This window comes from Gymnoscopelus microlampas, assembly GCF_963454915.1.
Source record: "Gymnoscopelus microlampas genome assembly, chromosome: 19".
NCBI classification, from domain to species: domain Eukaryota; kingdom Metazoa; phylum Chordata; class Actinopteri; order Myctophiformes; family Myctophidae; genus Gymnoscopelus; species Gymnoscopelus microlampas.
Genome location: NC_139956.1, coordinates 36,002,588 through 36,021,730, shown reverse-complemented (window position 1 = coordinate 36,021,730; position 19,143 = coordinate 36,002,588). Strand labels below are relative to the sequence as shown.

Sequence of the window (19,143 nt, the reverse complement as noted above, 5' to 3'; positions counted from 1 at the left end):
TCATCAGCTATTTGAAAAAAATATTGCGGGGAAATTATAATAAGCAGATCTGGCAACCCTGGTCAGCAGCCGGCCAAGAAGTAACCTCGGTCCCAGCCTCACTCATCTGCGAAAAGAATCTGGCCAATTTGCGCTGCTCCCGGCCCAATGAAGCTCTGACAAGCGGTGGTCGTAGAGGCTGGTCGGACTCTCTCTTTTAGCGGAGCTTCGACCAGGCGGCCGAGGTTTAGAGATTGGTTAGGCATAGAACCACGCCCACCTGGGCGAAACTCCAAAGAAACAGGGGAGTCCCGGTAGTGGTAGATAGGCACATATATCTATGGATAGGCAGGGGGACGCTCTCTCTCTCTATCCATCGTCCAGCAACGCAACACACGCACGCACGCATGCACACGCAGACACCAGTGTTGCCATGTCCGCTTATTATAAGCGACGTTGGGCTCGTTTTTCTGTAAAGTCGCTTATTTGTAAATATTGGTGGTTGCGGGTTGTGTTTTTGGGGGCTTGTTTCTAGTGTTGTTTAAACCAGTGTTTCTCAAACATTTGCATGTCAAGGACCCCCAGATGAATATGTATTTGTGGCAGCCAGGTAGACAGGTACCCCCCATCTGAAAACATTTTGTGCCAGCCAGGGAGCCCCTGCATACAAGATTTGTGTTGTTAAAATGTGTCAAAAACATTCCACATTGTTCACATTTTCTCCATGATTGTTTTTTGAAAATAGCAGATCTAAAGCTCACAAATTATTTTGGGCTTGTTTTCATACACCCGGTTGCTTACTTCATCATCTGGCAACACTGTCTGACACACACACACACACACACACACACGCACGCACGCACGCACGCACGCGCGCGCGCACACACACACACACACACACACACACACACACACACACACACACACACACACACACACACAGAGAGAGAGCAGCCCCGTCCTTCCTGCTGCGTGGTGGCCGCGTCGACATGCGAGGAAGGCGGATGTCTTAAAGACCCAACCACCGCTGAGTGTGTGACTGTGTGTGCGTGCGGTGCGTGCGGTGCGTGCGTGCCTGTGTGTATGGGTGTGTGAGTGTGTGTATGTTGGTGTGAGAGAGCATCCAGCCATCCTCCATTCCTCCTCCTCCCAACTATCCTCCTCCATCCATCCACCCCGCGGCCCAGGCACCAGCGACCCGACCCGACTGTCTAGTCGGTCCGACGGACGGCACGGACTGGAGCTCGGATCCGCCTGTGCTGCTGGAGGAGCCGCTCCTTCATTCAAATCAAACCTCGACTGGAGACTCTCTCAGACAACAACAACAGCAGCCGTCGGCGCTTCCTTTTTCTGACTGACTGTGACTTGAGTTTGATCGCCCCGGATCCCGGATCTTGAGATTCTCGGATACTCGTCTATAGGCTCGTCTATAGCCTAGCTGCTGCTGCTGCTGCCGCTATGGGTGAGTTGTGGTGGTGGGTGGATGGTGGTGGTGGTGGTGGTAGCCCCTTGGCTAAGCTAACCCTATGCTAACGCTAGGTTCCATGTACTAAATGAATGGAGGCAGTGTAGCCATGGCACTAAACAAGGGTCTGTGCTGGTGGTGGTGGTGCCCCAGTGGATGATCGATTAATGTGACTGTTTTTGGGAGATGGCGATTATTATAACCTGCTTTGGTTCTGCTCCGTTTAGAGGCTTTATAGCGTAGAGTTGTGCTGATGTGTTGTGTTGTGGTTGTAGGAGGAGGATGAGGAAGCCCTAAGCTTCACCATTACAGCCATAAGGATGCAATCTGGTACTCTTTTTTTTTTAAATGAATGAAACGTTGTTTTAACCAATCTGTATGGTAGAGGAAGTCATTAGGCTACAAAACTATTACATCTGTATGGTAGAGTAAGTCATTACAATCTAACTATTACATCTGTATGGTAGAGTAAGTCATTACAATCTAACTATTACATCTGTATGGTAGAGTAAGTCATTACAATCTAACTATTACATCTGTATGGTAGAGTAAGTCATTACAGTGTAATTATTACATCTGTATAGAGTATGTTAATATAACTACCACATCTGTATGGTAGAGTATGTTAATATAACTACCACATCTGTATGGTAGAGTATGTTAATACAATATAACTAATATTACGTCTGTGTGCTGGTAGAGTAAGTCATTACGACACAACTAGTACACATGTATGGTAGAGTATATGTTATAACTACAGTACCACATCTGTATGGTTGAGTATGTTAATACAACATAACTACCACATCTGTAGGTAGAGCATGTTAATACAATATAACTAGAGTATGTTAATTCAATATAACTGCCACATCTGTATGGTAGAACATGTTAATGTTAATGGTAGAGTACCGTATTTATGTTTAAAAAAGTGTAAGGGTAGTGTAAGTGATATTTTTTAATTAAAACAAAACGTTTTTTTGTTGCACTATTTTCTGATAGTAATCATAGCTATAGAGTGTTTGTTCAGTAACAGGAGTCTCTAAGACTCTCCAGCTCTTCAATAAACAGAAAATCCATTTACAGGTGGGTTGCAAAATGTCAGCCAGCCAATCAGGAGAGCGTACCCATTCGTCACCTTCCTTTTTTGTAGTGTTCCAGTTCCAATTGTGTCTGCTCATTTCTTTGTGTCATCACTTCCAATTTCACTTGTTTAATCTCTATCCTGTCTGAGTTCTTTATCCTGATTGGTTAACATTGATACCCCAACCTGAAATCTTCTGTTTAATAAAGAGCGGGAGAGACAGAGACTCCTGTTACTGAACACTCTATAGCAATGAGTACTATCAGCATAGAGCTATTTATCACTTATTTTAACCAAAGAATATCACTTACCCTACCTTTTTAATACAATATAACTATATAACTAGCACATGTGCAGGTTGGTTGTGGTCTCCGTACTCTTCACTCTGAAACGTTTACACACCCTGGTAGGATTGGACACATACTGGTTCACAAGGTTTATAAGAAGTACTGGCTGAAGCCCATGAACACAAAATCCCATCTGGACAGGCAAGGAATCTGTCTTGGAAGAGCGGTAGAAGTTTGGTCTCCCATGAGGGAGATGTGGGTTCAAATCCCAGCTAGAAGGACATAACAAGCAACTTGCTGATTGCAGCTTTATTTTAACTGAGAATGTATACATGTAACCAAATGGACCCCGGTTATATTTGTACATTCTCCGAGTTACAAATGAACACTTGAGAATTTTACTGTGTCGCTTTTAAGTGATGGCCAAGTATTCCTCTGACAATGCTGTTTGTATGCAGAATAAGCATTGTTGTTTACTATAGTGTGCGTATTGTTTTGTGCAGGTAGGTAATGTGAGTTGGAGTGGTGTATATCTCTCCAGTGGCAACAATGATTCCACCTCACGTCGTTCAAACAACAGTACATATTGTTTTGCTGATTGTGGTATATATCATTGGTTCTTAAAGTGTGGTCCGGTATATATACCGGTTCCGTCACAATCATTTGAACCACTTTAACCATATTTTATAGTTTGGCTATTCAAAAATAGCAGATATACAACCTCATAGCGCCACACTCGGAGGGGGGGGGGGAATGAAATGAAATGAAAATACATATCATTTTGGAGGTCCTTGACATGGAAAAAGTTTGAGAACCACTGGTATATACTGTATGTAGATAGAGAGATGGCAGCTATAGCCTCCATCACCACCACAGCAGCTGTTATGCAATAAGCTACAGTAGGCTACTCTCCATTTCTGCCTGTGCTGCTGCTGCTGCACTGCCCTCTTTGGCTTTTTAGACAAAATGTGTACAGAACTCGGGCTGTCACGATTACAAAATGTAAGTTGACGAATGACGATTAATTGTCACTCGAATAATTGCGATTAACAATTTGATTGTGTGTTTGGCATTGGAAGTTGGAACATATGAATAAAACAATTATTTCTGTTCCTAATGAAAAATTGCACAGGGCAGATATGACAAATAACTTAAATATACAAAGCAAGTATTGACATATTCAATAATTTTATGCATATAAACATTGCAGAAATAGCTGAGCTATTTCTGCTTTTTTAATATTAGAAAATATATGAACATTTTTCAATATGGAAATGATTATGACGATTATGCAAAAATAATTTGGGATTATCTCAAATAATTGTGATTAGACGATTATGTCATAATTGTGACAGGCCTATTCAATAGTATGTTTTCTTCATGCTTTGGCATAGGAATTTAAAGCCAGGCTGTCCACACACCAAGAATGATAACTATAATTAAAGATGGGAAGCTATAATGATAATGATGTGTGGAGCATCCATACTGAAGAACGGTGATTTTCTGTAAACATGTTGAACGTGAGTTTACCTATTGTTTTCCCTCTATACCAGTGGTTATCAGCCAAATGTCCCCCCAAAATCAATTATATTATTTTGATTAAGTTTGACTGTTGCACCCCTACATGATTTCCCCAGGCAGGGTTAAACATGTAATCCTACGAGATATTTTTCTCTCCTGGACCTCTCAAGCTCTGGTTTTCTCAGTGAATAAGAAAACTCTAAGGGGACGTGACAGCCCGTTTCCCATAAAACCAAAGAAAGGAGAAAGTTTATAAGATGAACTAAAAATCCACATTCTGCTTTTGGGTGCTGCGGGCGTTTTTAGGTCATCAGCGTTAGGCATATTCTGTCTGTTCCACTTCTGGGCATAGTTTCTTAGTCATCCACCACACTAATAATTTAAAAGAAAAACCATCTCCATCCGCACAAGTGTTGTAGCATCGTTTTAACCCAGTGGCTCTCAAACCTTTTCATATCAAGGACCCCCAAAATGATATGTATTTGTCCGCGGACCCCATCTCAAAATATTTTGTTCCAGGGACCCCCAGAAGCAACGATTTGAGTTACAAATGTTCGCTTTAAAAATATATATGTATTCAAAGATTTGCAAACATTTTCACGATTTAAAAAGAGCTTGTATATCTGCTATTTTTGATTAGGCAAAGTATAACATATAGATACAGGGGTTAAAATTATTGTGACGCTTTATTAACTAATTTAGCTGGGGACCCCCTGGTAGCCCTCCAGCCAGGGGTCCTTGGAGGGCTACCCCCACAGAACCAATTATTTGGAACAGTGGTTCTCAAAAATAACAGATTTATACTGTATACAGATATACTTCGTGCCACACTGCGAGCTTGTACATCTGCTATTTTTGAACATTTGTGAAAAATCTTGGAAGTGTTTGAAACATTTTGAATAATTTAGATTTTTTTTAAACATAAATCTTCTCTTCTGGGGGTCCCTGGCACAAAACATTTTCAGATGGGGGTCCACGCGGCCAAATATATATCATTTTGGGGGCCCTTGGCACGAAAAAGTTTGAGAACTACCGATTTAGAAGGCATTTTGTAGAATCTGCCTCAGGTCTTCTTCATGGGTTAAAAAATGTGCTCCGTCCGCACGAACATGCCCGTAGGGCTGGGCAATTAACCCAAAATATATCCAAACTGACATTTGGAACCAATAACCAAATTAGTCTTGCTCATGTAGGTTAATCCAATAACTGAGATACTGTTTTTTGTAATGATTTATTTCCCTTATACTGTATATCAACAAATTACACATTGCTTATATAAGCGACTTCGGGGCTTGTTGTTCAGTGAAGTTGCTTGTAAATATTGGTAGCTGAGGTTTTCATGTCAAGGACTAAAATTATATGTATTTGGCTGTGGACCCCCCATCTCAAAAATATTTTGTGCCAGGGATTTCTCAAAAAATAGATATCGATAAAGTGGCTAAAATAATTTGAACGCTGTTAACTCATTTAATAGATTGGCTATTTTCGGTTACTATTTCAAACTCGCAATAAATATTGTTCAGAAGCATCTTTCCATACAATCTTACTCGTCTCGGATATTTCGTGTGCGTGTGTGTGTTGCACAGATTTTCACGATTTATCAAAACAATTGCAGATCTACAAGCTCATAGGGCAGCACTCGGTGCCACGCTATGAGCTTGTATATTATGCTATTTTTGAATAGCCAAAGTATAAAATAATGCTTATAGCTCTTCTATCTAAAATGATACAGATGCGTTCCCGGATTGAATGGGTTAAAATGAAAAAATAAAAATAAAAATAAATCTGTGTGTACTGCATGTATAGCCTTATAGGTGCAGGTTTCACTCTGTCCTTGGATTTATCTCAAACTTTCCCTGTGTGTGCTTTTTTGTCTCCAGATAACCTTAGTGATGCTCTGGAGAAGTTGAAGCTGGCCTCTGCAGACAGCACCAGTGACAGTGTGGAGAGCTGTGTGGACTGCCTGCTCAAAGCACTCGCCCACAACAGTAAGTACTGCTTCCCTAGTTCATTGCTCAGTGTCTAGGGCCGTCACGGTTGCAAAATTCCAGTTGACGATTTATTGTCACACAAATAATTGCGATTTAATTGTGTTTCTGGCATTGAACATTGGAACATGTGAATCATAATTACATTTATGTTGGCCTTTTAGGCTTCGTAATAAAACATTCTCCAGGAAGATGTGGCAAACAACTTGAATATACAAAGAAATTACTGACATATTTAATCATTTTATACTTGATGAAAAAAAAGGTAAAATGGCGGAAATAGCTAATCTACAAGCTCACAATGCGCTTGTAGATCGGCTATTTTCACTAGTTTGGGTCCCGGGAAGACATCAATTTTCTCTTTTGGGTCACGACCAAAAAAGTTTGGGAACTACTGTTTTTTGGGATATTTTCTGTGAGGTTAGGGTTAGGTTTATATAACCACGCCCACCTTGGGTGAAACGCCAAATAAAGAGGGAGTCCCATGAGTGGAATGTTTACCCAATAGAATATCTGGGTAACTCCAGATTTCGCTGTCTTGTTGTGAGCCTTACCTGTAAGACAAATGATGTTTGTTGTTATTCAGGAAGAGAACGTATTAGCCCTGTTTAGGGATTGACACAGGGTGCCCAGTCCTAAAGCTTAAATCAATATCAGCTCAAATCAATATCCTGTTATCATTGCTGTCGGTGCAAAAACCTTGTGCCCAAAACATAACTTTTTCAGGAAATGGAAAAAATAAATAACCTGTGTTCCAATGGATCCGATGTAGTTCTTATTTAATCACACGCTCTTGTTGATACTTTTCATTGGTTCACTATTTATAAAATCCACAGACACACTTAAGAGGGCTGCTATTTTTGAACACTTTTGCAAAATTTTGAAAGTGTGAGAACTACTGATTATAGAAGGCCTTTGTAGAATCGGCCTCAGGTCTTCATGGGTTAAAAACTCAATACGTTTTGAGCTTGTAGATCAGTTATAACAGAATATCTGAGGTATAAAAAGTAGCCTAAAGTGGGGTGTTCATCCTGCCAACACTGCCAAATTGTTTGGATTGTATATATATATTTTTTGTCAGATCTTCATTGATTCTTTATTTGACCTTTTTAAGACATTTGTTTCACACTTTGAGATATCAGATGGATAAAAAAATAAATATCCCTTTTTTTTTTACTTCTTATACAAAAAAATAATAATCAATTTCTTTTTTGTTTTTTCCCCCAACAATTATTCATAAATACATCTGAATTCCATTAGAAAATACATACAAAAAACATTAGAAGTAGTGAAAATAGAAGATCTACAAGTTCACAACGCGCCGCTCGCGACGCGACAGTAAATAAATGAATACAATTGGCCTGTGTTTGGGGGGAGGGTGATATTTGTCACTGCACATACTCCTACGGGCTGGGGGCAGAGCCTGTCAATGGCCAGTGTTGGGCGGGATGAGTAGGACGAAGGCTCTACTTTTGTCCTCTCGGTGGGGGCTCCTCACTGGCAGGTGAGTCAGGAGGATGCAACAGCAGTGACTAAGCACCAATTTGTGTGGGGACTCTGGGGAGGAATGAATTGGCTCTATGCACAGCAGCCATATCATCACGTCCTTCACAGGTGTTACCAATGATACTAATGATAATGAAGGCTCTGTTCCATTTAGTGTAGCACAGTGGTTTCCACGAGCCCCATAACTCTGAGAGTGTACAAATGGAACCAAATGGACCCGTTCCATTTGTACACTCTCAGAGTTACACACCTGTAAGGGGCCATTTGGAAGCCCATGAGGGTCCCTGGACCCCAACTGTAGACCCACTACTGGTGTAACAGAGTGTTTCCAGTGAGCCAACATGCACAATATCAGCACCCTGACTCTGTTTGACCAGAATGGAACAGAGCCTTCATTAGTATCATTGGTAACACCTGTGAATGTCTTCATAATATGGCTGCTGTGAATAGAGCCTATTGGCATAGCCACTAAGAAAGGGGTAGAGAAAGGGGTAAAAAAGCAAGCAAATGAATAAACAAACAAATACATAAATACTTTAACATTAAAACCCCTCACAAAACAGACAGCAGTGTGTGAAACACGTATCGTAGGAGACAGATCAGGTGTGGTGTTTACAACATGAAGGGGCTGGACAGTGTTGTGTCACAGTTTTCCGTCATGCATGGCTGGGCTGCCAGCCCCAGCCTGGTGGTTGGCATGGCAGGGGGGGGCAGGGCAGCCTGATGGTGATGCCTCATACACTGGCACTGGTTCAGAACACGCTAACAAGTGCCTCTGCGCTTCCCTTTGCCATCTCCAAAAATCAATGTTACACACAGCTCAGCCATGCCCCCAGTCATCTGTTTATTGGCGCAGATTGTTTTTTTGAAATACTCCAAAAAAGAAACAGAACATCCAGTGTCACTTTTGGTCAGATAACGGTCAAGGTATATATATATATATATATATATATGTGGGTTTCGGGATACACATTGGAATGGCGTGGCTCCTCATATACGGGTGCAATCAGTGACATTTTAGTGTGGAATGTTCCGCAAGACTGTGCTAAAAGTTCAAGATACGAAAGATAATATTAGGGTTCGGGATAATACTTGATCTTAATAAAATAAAGATAACACGAAAAATAAGATAATAAAAGTAAAATACACACGCACGCACACACGCGCGGGCGCACGCACACACACACCCTCTCATAGACAGCTAGCATCTTACATGCCGTAACAAGACTATGACACACCGAGACGCATCGCTACAGGCACAGATGCTTCAGAAACGCCTTGGCAAACTGGTCCTGTGTCCACGCTCCACAGAAAGTGTTTTTTTTTTTGGCTGCCAGTGCCACATACTGCTGTACTTGGTGCTGTTGGTTAAAAGCACTGTGAGCCGTGCGCCTGCATCTTTTGCGCTGAATAGTTATTTTTATGCCCGTACGGTGGGAAAATTATGGTTTTGCTGTCAATGCGTTTCTAGCAACTAGAGATGTTCCACCAGAGGTGGGACAAAGTCATTTTTCCCCAAGTCCCAAGTAAAAGCCTCAAGTCTTTGTACTCAATCCCAAGTCCCACGTTTGGTTTAGAATCCTAGACAACTCATATTGCCATTGTAATCTAATCATAGGCATTAAAATGTTTTGATAATAATGAAAATCCCCCTTCCTCCTGTTAGATGTTGAAATGTTAAAGGTAGGGTAAGTGATATTATTTTGTTTAAATGCGTGTTAAATCATTATTTCTGATAGTAGTCATTGCTATAGCTGTTCAGTAACAGGAGTCTCCCTGTCTGCCCAGAAAATGTATTTTCTGGTCAGGATACCAATTTTATCCAATCAGGAGCTCAAACAAGTGAAATTGGAACTGATGACACAAAGAAATGAGCAGACAAAATTGGAACTGGAACACTGTCAATTTGAAGCTGATAAATGGGTACCCCCTCCTGATTGGCGGAAATTGGCAACCCATCTGAAAATGTATTTTATTTATTAAAGAGCTGGAGAGACATGGAGACCCCTGCTACTAAACAAACACTCTATAGCAATGACTACTATCAGAATATAGAGCTTAAACCTTTTAACAAAAAACTTTTAGTTTTTCAGTTCTTTTTGATATTTTGGGGCCACAACCCAAAATATCACTTGCCCTACCTTGGTCTCTTGTTCTCAATGTCTGTCCCTCTCTCCCTCCCTCTCACTTGTTACAGTAATGTTAACATATATATAGTTTTCTCGTTCTCTCTCTCTGGCCATAGAAGCTCTTGAGTGTTAATACTGTGTCTGCATCAACATGCCTAGATATTTCTGCAACTTCAAATGTCCAACAGAGTTCAAAGTTGTGACGTCTGCATGTTATTCATATTGTAATTTGTATAAGCTTTTTGACCACCTCACACTTTTGTTTACAAGAACGATAGGCCTGTAATATTTGGTATTATGTTTTTCCACCATGGCTTCCAGCGCCCAGAATCCCATGTGTGAACGGCTGAACGCCCTTGTGTCCTTTATGGTTTTAATAATCCCTCCTGCGGCTTCATTGGATGATGTGCTGTTAAACTGGAGAAATATGTTTCACAGGATTTATTTTTTCATTTCTTTTTTTACCCCTTTTTTCTCCCCAATTTCGTTCTTATGCCAAATGCCACACACACATTTTCTCTGTGTTGTCCAAGGGGCTAGCATCTGGCTTGTAAATTGAGGCTATATAGGAAGTGTGACAGTTCAAATGAATGGCCTGTAGTCTCGCTGTTTCACCCCTGCTGGTAGCAGAAGCAATTAGGCTCTATTCAAGCGCATGGGTTTTTGGCCAAACTTTACACTTGATTGTATTACCTTAATAAACATTGTCATAAATGCTATATGCTTCTAGTCGCTAGTTTAAAGTCTTCTCATAATCAGAATCAGGTTTATTGTCACATCACAGGTTTACAAGGTAAAAAAGTGGGTGAAATTCGCTTTCGTACATCGTTCCCATCGCAACGTTCTTCTATCAATCACCATAATTTAGATTTCTTTTTAACACAAATCATTTTCAGATGTGGGTCCGCGGCCAAATATATATCAATTTGGGGATCCTCGGCACAAAAACAGATTGAGAACTACTGCCTTAAGAGCCCCGCCACCACTAGCGCCAGGGATAAAACACAAAAAAAAGACAAATCAAATCTAGCGTACCTCATTCTCCCCTTGATGTGGACCTGTGAGTTCACGGGGTGGACATTTTAAGCCAGAACTAACTGCTTAGTGATTAGTTGTTGTCCAGAAAAAGGATGTTAATGGCTTCCGAGATTGAATAGAGGAAAGGAGAAAGGGGACAGAGGACGGTCATTTGTCACCGGGTTTTGTCTGGCGGTCTCGAGGCCTCAGCTGTTGGCTGCCAATATCAGCCTGACGCCAGGCATTTAGGACAGCTTGTCAGCCCTGGCCAGGCACCAGCTGCGTAGTGCGTAGGTGTTGAATGGGCACTTCTTGTTTAAAACCCAATCTCCAGCCGAAACGCTGTTTTCCCCCTATACTGGACTGAGTCATCTCAATTTTACGAATGCTTGTGGCGTTGCAGACTTTTGATTATTAGGATTTTTTTGTGTAAGTAGGGGGCTGCAAAACCTGAGCGAACGCATTGATTTAATCCATTATAAAACGTTATTGATTTTTGTAAAATGATCTATTTGAAAATAAAAATGATCTGATAAAATGCTTTGCTGGTGCAAATGACAGGAGTACATATGGTGTGTGATATGAAATTCAAGCTTACACTATGAGCACAATCATTATTTAGTTGAGTGGTTCTCAAACATTTTCATGTTAAGGACCCCCAATATTTGTCCGCAGACCCCCATCTGAAAGTATGTTGTGCCAGGGAGCATCTTAAAACAACATTTGTGTTGTAAACAAAATGATAAAAAATTACTTTCGAAATGATTCAAAATGATGTTTTTTTTTTTTTAATGTTTCAAAAATTTGCCGATCCACAAATTTCATGGTTTTGTTTCGAATTGAATTCTGGGAATCACAGTTCTAACCGACAACTGAGCTACCAGGGGTTTCACCGAAAAGACTACTAGAATGGATGTAAAATCATTCTTAAGCAGACGATAATACACCAGGGGTCTTCAGCGTTTTTCAGGTCAAGGACCCTTTAGCTCAGAGACACAAAGCAGCATATTGTATTAACTTGTGTTTCGTGTCAAACCTTGTTTCTTTTTTTCCTTCCATGCGACTTGATAAGAAGCTTTCAAAGCTTGATCACCATATTTAGCTGATTGTCTCATCAATGTCTGTTGACTGTTGAGACATTTGACACTAACTTGGAAGTATTCCAATTCAATTCAATTCAATTCAAAGGGTCTTTATTGGCATGAGAAAACATATGTTTAGTTTACATTGTCAAACATAAAACAAACAAACATAAATCAAGACTATTAAATGTATGTACAAAAATAATTCAAACAGAATACAACACAATACATAAAAGTAATAAAGAGAGGTGTCACATTTTATAAAACAAACCAGCTTGCCACAACCAGGATAATTGTGTATTTGCTGTTAGAAGCAGTAACTGTATACTTTACATGTAAGCATAACTTGGTATGAAGCTTCTTTTTTTTCTTTTTCTTTTTTTTACAAATAGCATTATTTCATTGGTATAGAATCTGTGAGGCAAATTTGCAACAATTGTCAAGTGTATATAAAAGCACAGAGGTAGCAGTAGTTTTCAAATGTATTTAAAAGTTGCTCTGTGAACATTTGATACAACATTTTATATTTTGGCTATTTAAAAATAGCAGATGTACAAGCTCACAGCGCGTGACTTTGTGCCGCGCTGCAAGAAAAATCTTGAAAGTGTTTGAATTTTTTTTATTTATTTTTTTACACAAATGTTCTCTTCGGGGGGTCCCTGGCACTAAACTATTTCAGGTGGCGGGGTCCGTGGCCAAATACATGTCATTTTGGGGGTCCTTGACATGAAAAGGTTTGAGAACCACTGATGTAAAGGTAGTTGCTCTGAGTCTGTGCACATTTTGATGAATAGACCTTAGGGTGCTTTAATGGCTTTAATGGTCCCGGACCCCCTGTTGAAGACCCATGCAGTAGACCATCAGTAACTGTAAAACAACATTGTTTAGGACAGTGTATTAAGGGCCTATTAAGGGATAATATTCACTTGTCACCCGTAAACATGCGTCCGTGACCCAAACATGGGGCTCAAACCGAACCGGCGTTTGGGACACACTGGTCTTTGTATTGCTGCGTTCACACGCGCAGATACAAAGATGCAAAGATACACAGCATATGTGTCGCTTTGTAGCTGTGTTGCTCAACACGGTCGTTGACGTCATCAAGCTCTGTGTCATCTTTGTATCTGGAAGTTGAACCCAGCTCAACTTGAATTTGTACCTTTTGTAGCAGCTACAAACGTTGGATGTTGCTTTGTATTTTTATGTTGATGGCTTCCATTGAAAATGAATGGTAGACTAGACTGTATCTTTGTATCTGCCCGTGTGAATGCAGCATTAGACTTAAAAAAAAAACACTTTGTTATTATCAATTAAATCAGTCAGTTTGTTTAACCGTTGCTCTACCCCTGCTCCCCTCCCTCCCGCAGACACAGAGGCCAGTGTGAAGATGCGGGAGATGGGAGTGCTCCCCCTGTTGCCCACGCTACTGACGGCCAAGTCGTCCTGTACCCCCAAAGTAGCCAACATCATCGCCGAGCTGGCCAAAAACGGTGAGGTTCCCGTCTTTCCACGCTCCATCCACACCCACATCCAGGAAGGAGGAGCATCCTCACTTTTTCTTCCTCCACTCGTCAGTATACCATTATATTTGTTGTGTTTGTTTCTGTTGCTCTTTGTGTCATATTCACCCGACCGCCATTTTGAAGAGAAAATAGACCGGATTGTTAAAAATAAAGTCCAGATCAGTGCTAGAATACTGTCACGGAAACCTGGTCGTAGCCCCCGGGCATTACAATGGTTTTTAATCCGGCACAGAGTGCCGCGCTATGAGCTTACGATCTTCTATTTTTTTTAAATCTTGAAAATGTGTGCAAATCTTTGAATATGTATATTTTTAAAGCGAACATTTATAACTCAAATCTTTGGTCCTGGGGATTCTACAAATGTTTTCTAAATCCTAACAGTTTTCTGAAAAAAACATATGTTGCTATAATATCAGTGGTGCTCAAACGTTTTCATGTCAAGGACCCCACCCCCCCAAAAGTATGTGTATACAGAGTATCCTTACATTGTGCAATTGCTGTTACTTAAGTGAAAATAATCTGAATCCTTGTTGCACCGCTGGTAATGAATGGGTTTTTTCTTGAGCTAATGATGACTCGGGCACCACTGTGCCAGGGCTTGGCACAAAGCACACTGGCATTTATATGCCACCGTTCCCGGAAACGTCTCGAGGTAGCCAAACGACCGCTGTGCTAAAAGCAAATCCCCCTCTAGACAGTTCCATTTTTTCTTTTCATTTGTATCCATCAGGGCAGTTCCCAGAGTTCCCTTTATGTCAGACAATGGCACACACACTGCTATCGTCTTTGTTTTGTTTCTATCAATGTTTTTGCCATTGCTTCTGTTAGGGATGCACAATTAATCGGTCAGCATATCGGTACTGGCATCGAAATTGCAATATCGTTAGCAGACTGAAATAAAAATAATATATTGGGTTTTAGACGCTATTTCGTTTTTTTAATATTTATGTTTGAACGTGAAGCTGAAAAAAGCCTTTTGTGATGACACACGGTGTCGTTCAAAAATAGTGAAAATAACAGATCTACAAGCTCACAAAGCATTGACGTGTTGTGAGCTTGTAGATCGGCTATTTTCACAATAGCGGCTATTTTTAAATACTGTTTTTTTTACATTTCACCTATAATGACATGCCAAAAATAGGGATACATTATTAATCAATATTTTTATTACAATTTTGATTATTTTTCATCATCAATTTAATTGATTGCTAAGTGAGTAATATCTCCCAAATGATATGCAATCATCCCAACTTTCCTGCCACTTTCTGCAGAAGCACCTTCAGCTGATTGAGTGGATTGAGTTTCTACTTTCAGTGTGTTATGAATCAAAAACCTCCTTCCCTTCTTCCTCTTTTGTATTTTTAGCAGCAGAAGCAAAACAAAAACCCAAACAGGGGGAAGAAAAAGTGCCACAGAAGAACTGTCGTGAATTTTGAGAGTCGGAATAAATTGAAACATGTGGATCTCAGGAACCATGTGTGCATGGCCAAAAACATATCATTTTGGGGTCCTTGACATGGAAATGTCGGAGCACCACTGATACAGCAACATACCGTTAGGATTTAGAAATCATTTTTAGATATGTATATATGGACCCCCATCTCAAAATGTTTTGTTCCAGGGACCCCCAGAAGCAAAGATTTGAGTTACAAATGTTTGCTTTATAAATACTAGACCATACCCGGTCGACGCATCCGTGGGGGGATATGCGCACATGATCTGGCAACCCGGGAGGCAGTTCGTCCCATAGCTGGGCAGCCCCGTAACCATGGCGACAGTGTTTTACACATAAACGCTAATAAGAAGCTGAGATTTGATGAAATTAAAAAACGGGCTTCACAGTTAAGTTCAGATGGTAATGGTCCATGGCTGTGTGCAAAATCAGAGCAATTGGTCCAGCCACTGAGGAGAACCGGGTAGCTTCACCTACTCACTCACTCACTCACTCACCACTACAGACAGAGGTTACTAGAATTATAGTAGGATATATGGAAACCTCAAGTCCAAAACTGTTACTTTTCAGGATTCAAATTCAAAAGTAGCACATCTACAGGCTAAAAAAAATAATATTTTTTGGGGCTTTAATGCCATTATTGACCGGACAGTAGGCTGATAAGAAATGGGGAGAAAGAGATGGAGAGTGACATGCAGCAAAGGCCGTCGGGAACGGGACTCGAACCCACGACACACTGTCAGGCCACATTGTAGCCTAGGTGCCCGTGGATCTGCTACTTTTGATGCTTTTGTGTGAAGCTGTAGTATGATCAAGTAGGGGCGTTAATTTACAGAAAAAAACACAAACATTTAAAATATGGAGATAAGGGCGTTTCTGCCCCGACAGCAACGATATAATGTGTTTACCTTGCCTATTGTAAGTAGCTCTGGATAAAGAGCATCTGTTAAATGCCTACATTGTGGAACCTGGCGACTCCCAAGCCGGTCGCTCTACCACCTGAGCCACTACATTCCCCAGTGAGTTCCACACAGAGCGGAGTGTTCCACATCCTTCCACATCCTCCCTACCTACTTACAAAAGTCTAATACATAAATTACATTGAATACTCAAGTGGGTATTTAGAGGATAGACATCCATAATATTGTCATGTTATGGATATTCTAAAACCTATTTTCATGTTTTACATGAGTAGTAGCATTATGTCTTTGCTTTGTATGTATTTTGTCTTTTCTTCTCAGTATGTACTTTTATATTTTTGTTGTTCTATTTTTCTTTTACTTTATCATCTTTTTTTCTTGCTTTTTTGTTTTGTATTTTAGTTAAAGGTAGGGTAAGTGATATTTTTGGGTTAAAACAAAAAGTATTTTGTTAAAAGCATTATATTCTGATAGTAATCATTGCTATAGAGTGTTTTTTCAGTAACAGATGTCTCCCATGTCTCTCCAGCTCTTTAATAAACAGAAAATACATTTTTCGGTAGGTGTCAAAATCTCAGCCAATCAGGAGAAAGTATCAATGTTTAAGCTTAATTTTTTATAGTGTTCCAGTTCCAGTTTTGTCTGCTCATTTCTTAATGTCATCACGTCCAATTTCACTTGTTTAATCTGTATCCTGATTGAGTCCTCTGTCCTGGTTGGATAAAATTGGAAATGAAACTGAAACAAAAATGCATTTTCTGTTTAATAAAGAGCTGGAGAGACAAGGAGACTCCTAATACTGAACAAACACTCTATAGCAATGAGTACTATCACAATATAGAGCTATTTAACACTTATTTTAACCAAAGCAAATCACTTACCCTACCTTTAATACATTCAAATTGTATGTAATGTAAACGGTGAGGTTCTCGTCTAAGCCACCCTAGGGTCTCTTACCTCACCGGCACAACAACTATTTGTCACCTTTCTTCCATGGAAAGAACTAATGCATACATTATGCATTATGTAAAAACATTCTGTTGTCCAGAACAAATAAATCAATCAATACATTCCTCTTGACATTTTGTCCTCTCTCCTCCTCCCCAGAGTTCATGAGGAGTCCCTGTGTGGAGGCCGGTCTCATCCCGCCACTGGTTCACCTCCTCAGCTCCTCGGACCAGGAGGTGCTGCTGCAGACGGGCCGGGCCCTGGGGAACATCTGCTACGACAGCCGTAAGTAGCAGACCGCTTCCTCCTGGAGGAACCAACGAGCACCTTAACCACTTAAGGCCTGAGGATCTGATTCTACAAACAGTTTTTTGAAAAAAACTTCTGTTGCGATGCCAGTGGTTCTCAAACCTTTTCATGTCACGGACCCCAAAACATTTTTATGCATTTGGCCGCGGACCCCCATCTCAAAATATTTTGTTCCAGGGGGTCCCAGAAGCAAAGATTTGAGTTAAAAATGTTCGATTTAAAAAAACAATTGATTAGCCAAAGTGTAAAATAATGCTTTTCAGCTCAAATCTAAAAATGACACAGATGCGTTCCAGGGCTTAATGGGTTAAAAAAACACCATGTGGTTGACCCCGGAGTCCCTCAGGGCTCTGTACTAGTGTCGTTTCCGTTTTCTGTTATTGTGGGGAAGGCTTTTTGCTGAAAATAGCAGATCGACAAGCTCTCAGCGCGTTGTGAGCTTGTCGATCTGCTATTTTCCTGCGAAAGCCTTCCCCACACGATAAGGATGCTGGGGTTTGAGTGTCACGTGAGTTTCTGTCACGATTTGTCATTATATTCCCTGAATTAAAGTCGTGGGGGAAATGGCTTTTTTCAGGCATTTTATTTTGAAGTTTCAGTCGGAAACGTCGTCTCAACCAATCGGAAGGTCCCATCCCTTCAGGCTGTGGGAACGCTGGCACCTGACTCACTGCAGCTGTGCAGCAGAGGGCTTGTGTTTGTAGCCTGCCGCTCAGGCTGCCTAAGGGAGAGAGAGATGACGAATGAATGTTGTTTGTTTCTATTTTTCTTGTTTCTAACCTAAATTGTTTTCAGATACATATCATCACGACGTCATCGTGAATGAGATTCAAAACGGGAATATCATAATATCATATCATAATTAAAATCAGGTGTGTTTGGAGGAACGTGCAGCTGTATGGGAATCAAACAGGAGAATGAAACCAAGATTCGTTTACAATCCTTTGACAGAAAGTAATTAAGATTGGCTTTTTTTAACCTTTTTTTCAACGTTTTTGGCATCTTTTGTTAGGTATGTCTGTCCATAATATTATGCCCACGGATGTGCTCTAAAAGTGTGAAAAACGTGTTTTTCATTTCACCACGTCTTTAAGTCTGTCACCATTTGTCATTATATGTTCTGTCAATGTTTTGTCAACCATCGGCTCAGAACCCGATTGTGATAATAATATGAATTTTCTTCAAACAGAAATAGCAGATCTATGGATACAATCAAATATCACTAATTTTCACCAAATACTTCAAATACGTCAGTATTGTGATCGTACTATGATGATGATAATATCTATTTTATATATATTATTTTTTCTTTACCTTTTTTTTGGGAGCTTGTGGACCTTCTAAAAAAAAAATCACACCCAGTGTGAAGAGAGTGGTGTCTTTGAAAGTGTAACTGGTTGCATCCGCAACAATATGTTGTCACGTGACACGTGACAACATATTGTCACGTGTCACGTGAAGCTTGACCAATCAGCCGTGCTCAAACATACGGACGGACGGACATACGGACGGACGGACATACGGACACACGGACAAAGTCAAATGTAGGAGTAGTTGGCACCACTCAAAAAAAAAAAAAACATATATAAACTAAAGCATAAGTGATTAAAACCAGGAAAATACACTTATGCCATATCACGGTATTATGATATCGTCTCTGTTGGGTGGAAACCTCATATTTTTGTTACTTTTAAGGATTCAAATTCAAACGTATCAGATCTACAAGCTGAAAACGCGTTGCTTCGCGCCGTGTTTCGAGCTTGTAGATCTGCTACTTGTTGTGTGACGCTGTAGTATGATCAAGTAGGGCGTTCATTTGTGAGAAAATACAAAAAAATGAAATATGGAGATAAGAGGTTTCTGCCCGACAGCGACAAAATCCCAGACGATCTCTAGTCTCATATTATAATATAAATGTAATATTGATATATTTAT

The 19,143-nt window shown here is 40.4% G+C and overlaps 1 protein-coding gene across 2 annotated transcripts in view; it reads left to right on the top strand.

Annotated features, from left to right (window-relative positions):
- The first annotated feature begins 1,011 nt into the window (after positions 1-1,011).
- The window catches only part of rap1gds1 (RAP1, GTP-GDP dissociation stimulator 1), a 54,598-nt gene continuing 36,466 nt past the window's right edge, over positions 1,012-19,143 (top strand). For both annotated transcript variants that reach the window (XM_084042219.1, XM_084042218.1), the window contains exons 1-4: positions 1,012-1,441; positions 6,214-6,321; positions 13,423-13,545; positions 17,059-17,184. In XM_084042219.1, coding sequence (XP_083898345.1) covers positions 1,438-1,441; positions 6,214-6,321; positions 13,423-13,545; positions 17,059-17,184 — 361 coding nt within the window. In that variant the 5' untranslated portion in view covers positions 1,012-1,437. The remainder of the gene's footprint in view (positions 1,442-6,213; positions 6,322-13,422; positions 13,546-17,058; positions 17,185-19,143) is intronic.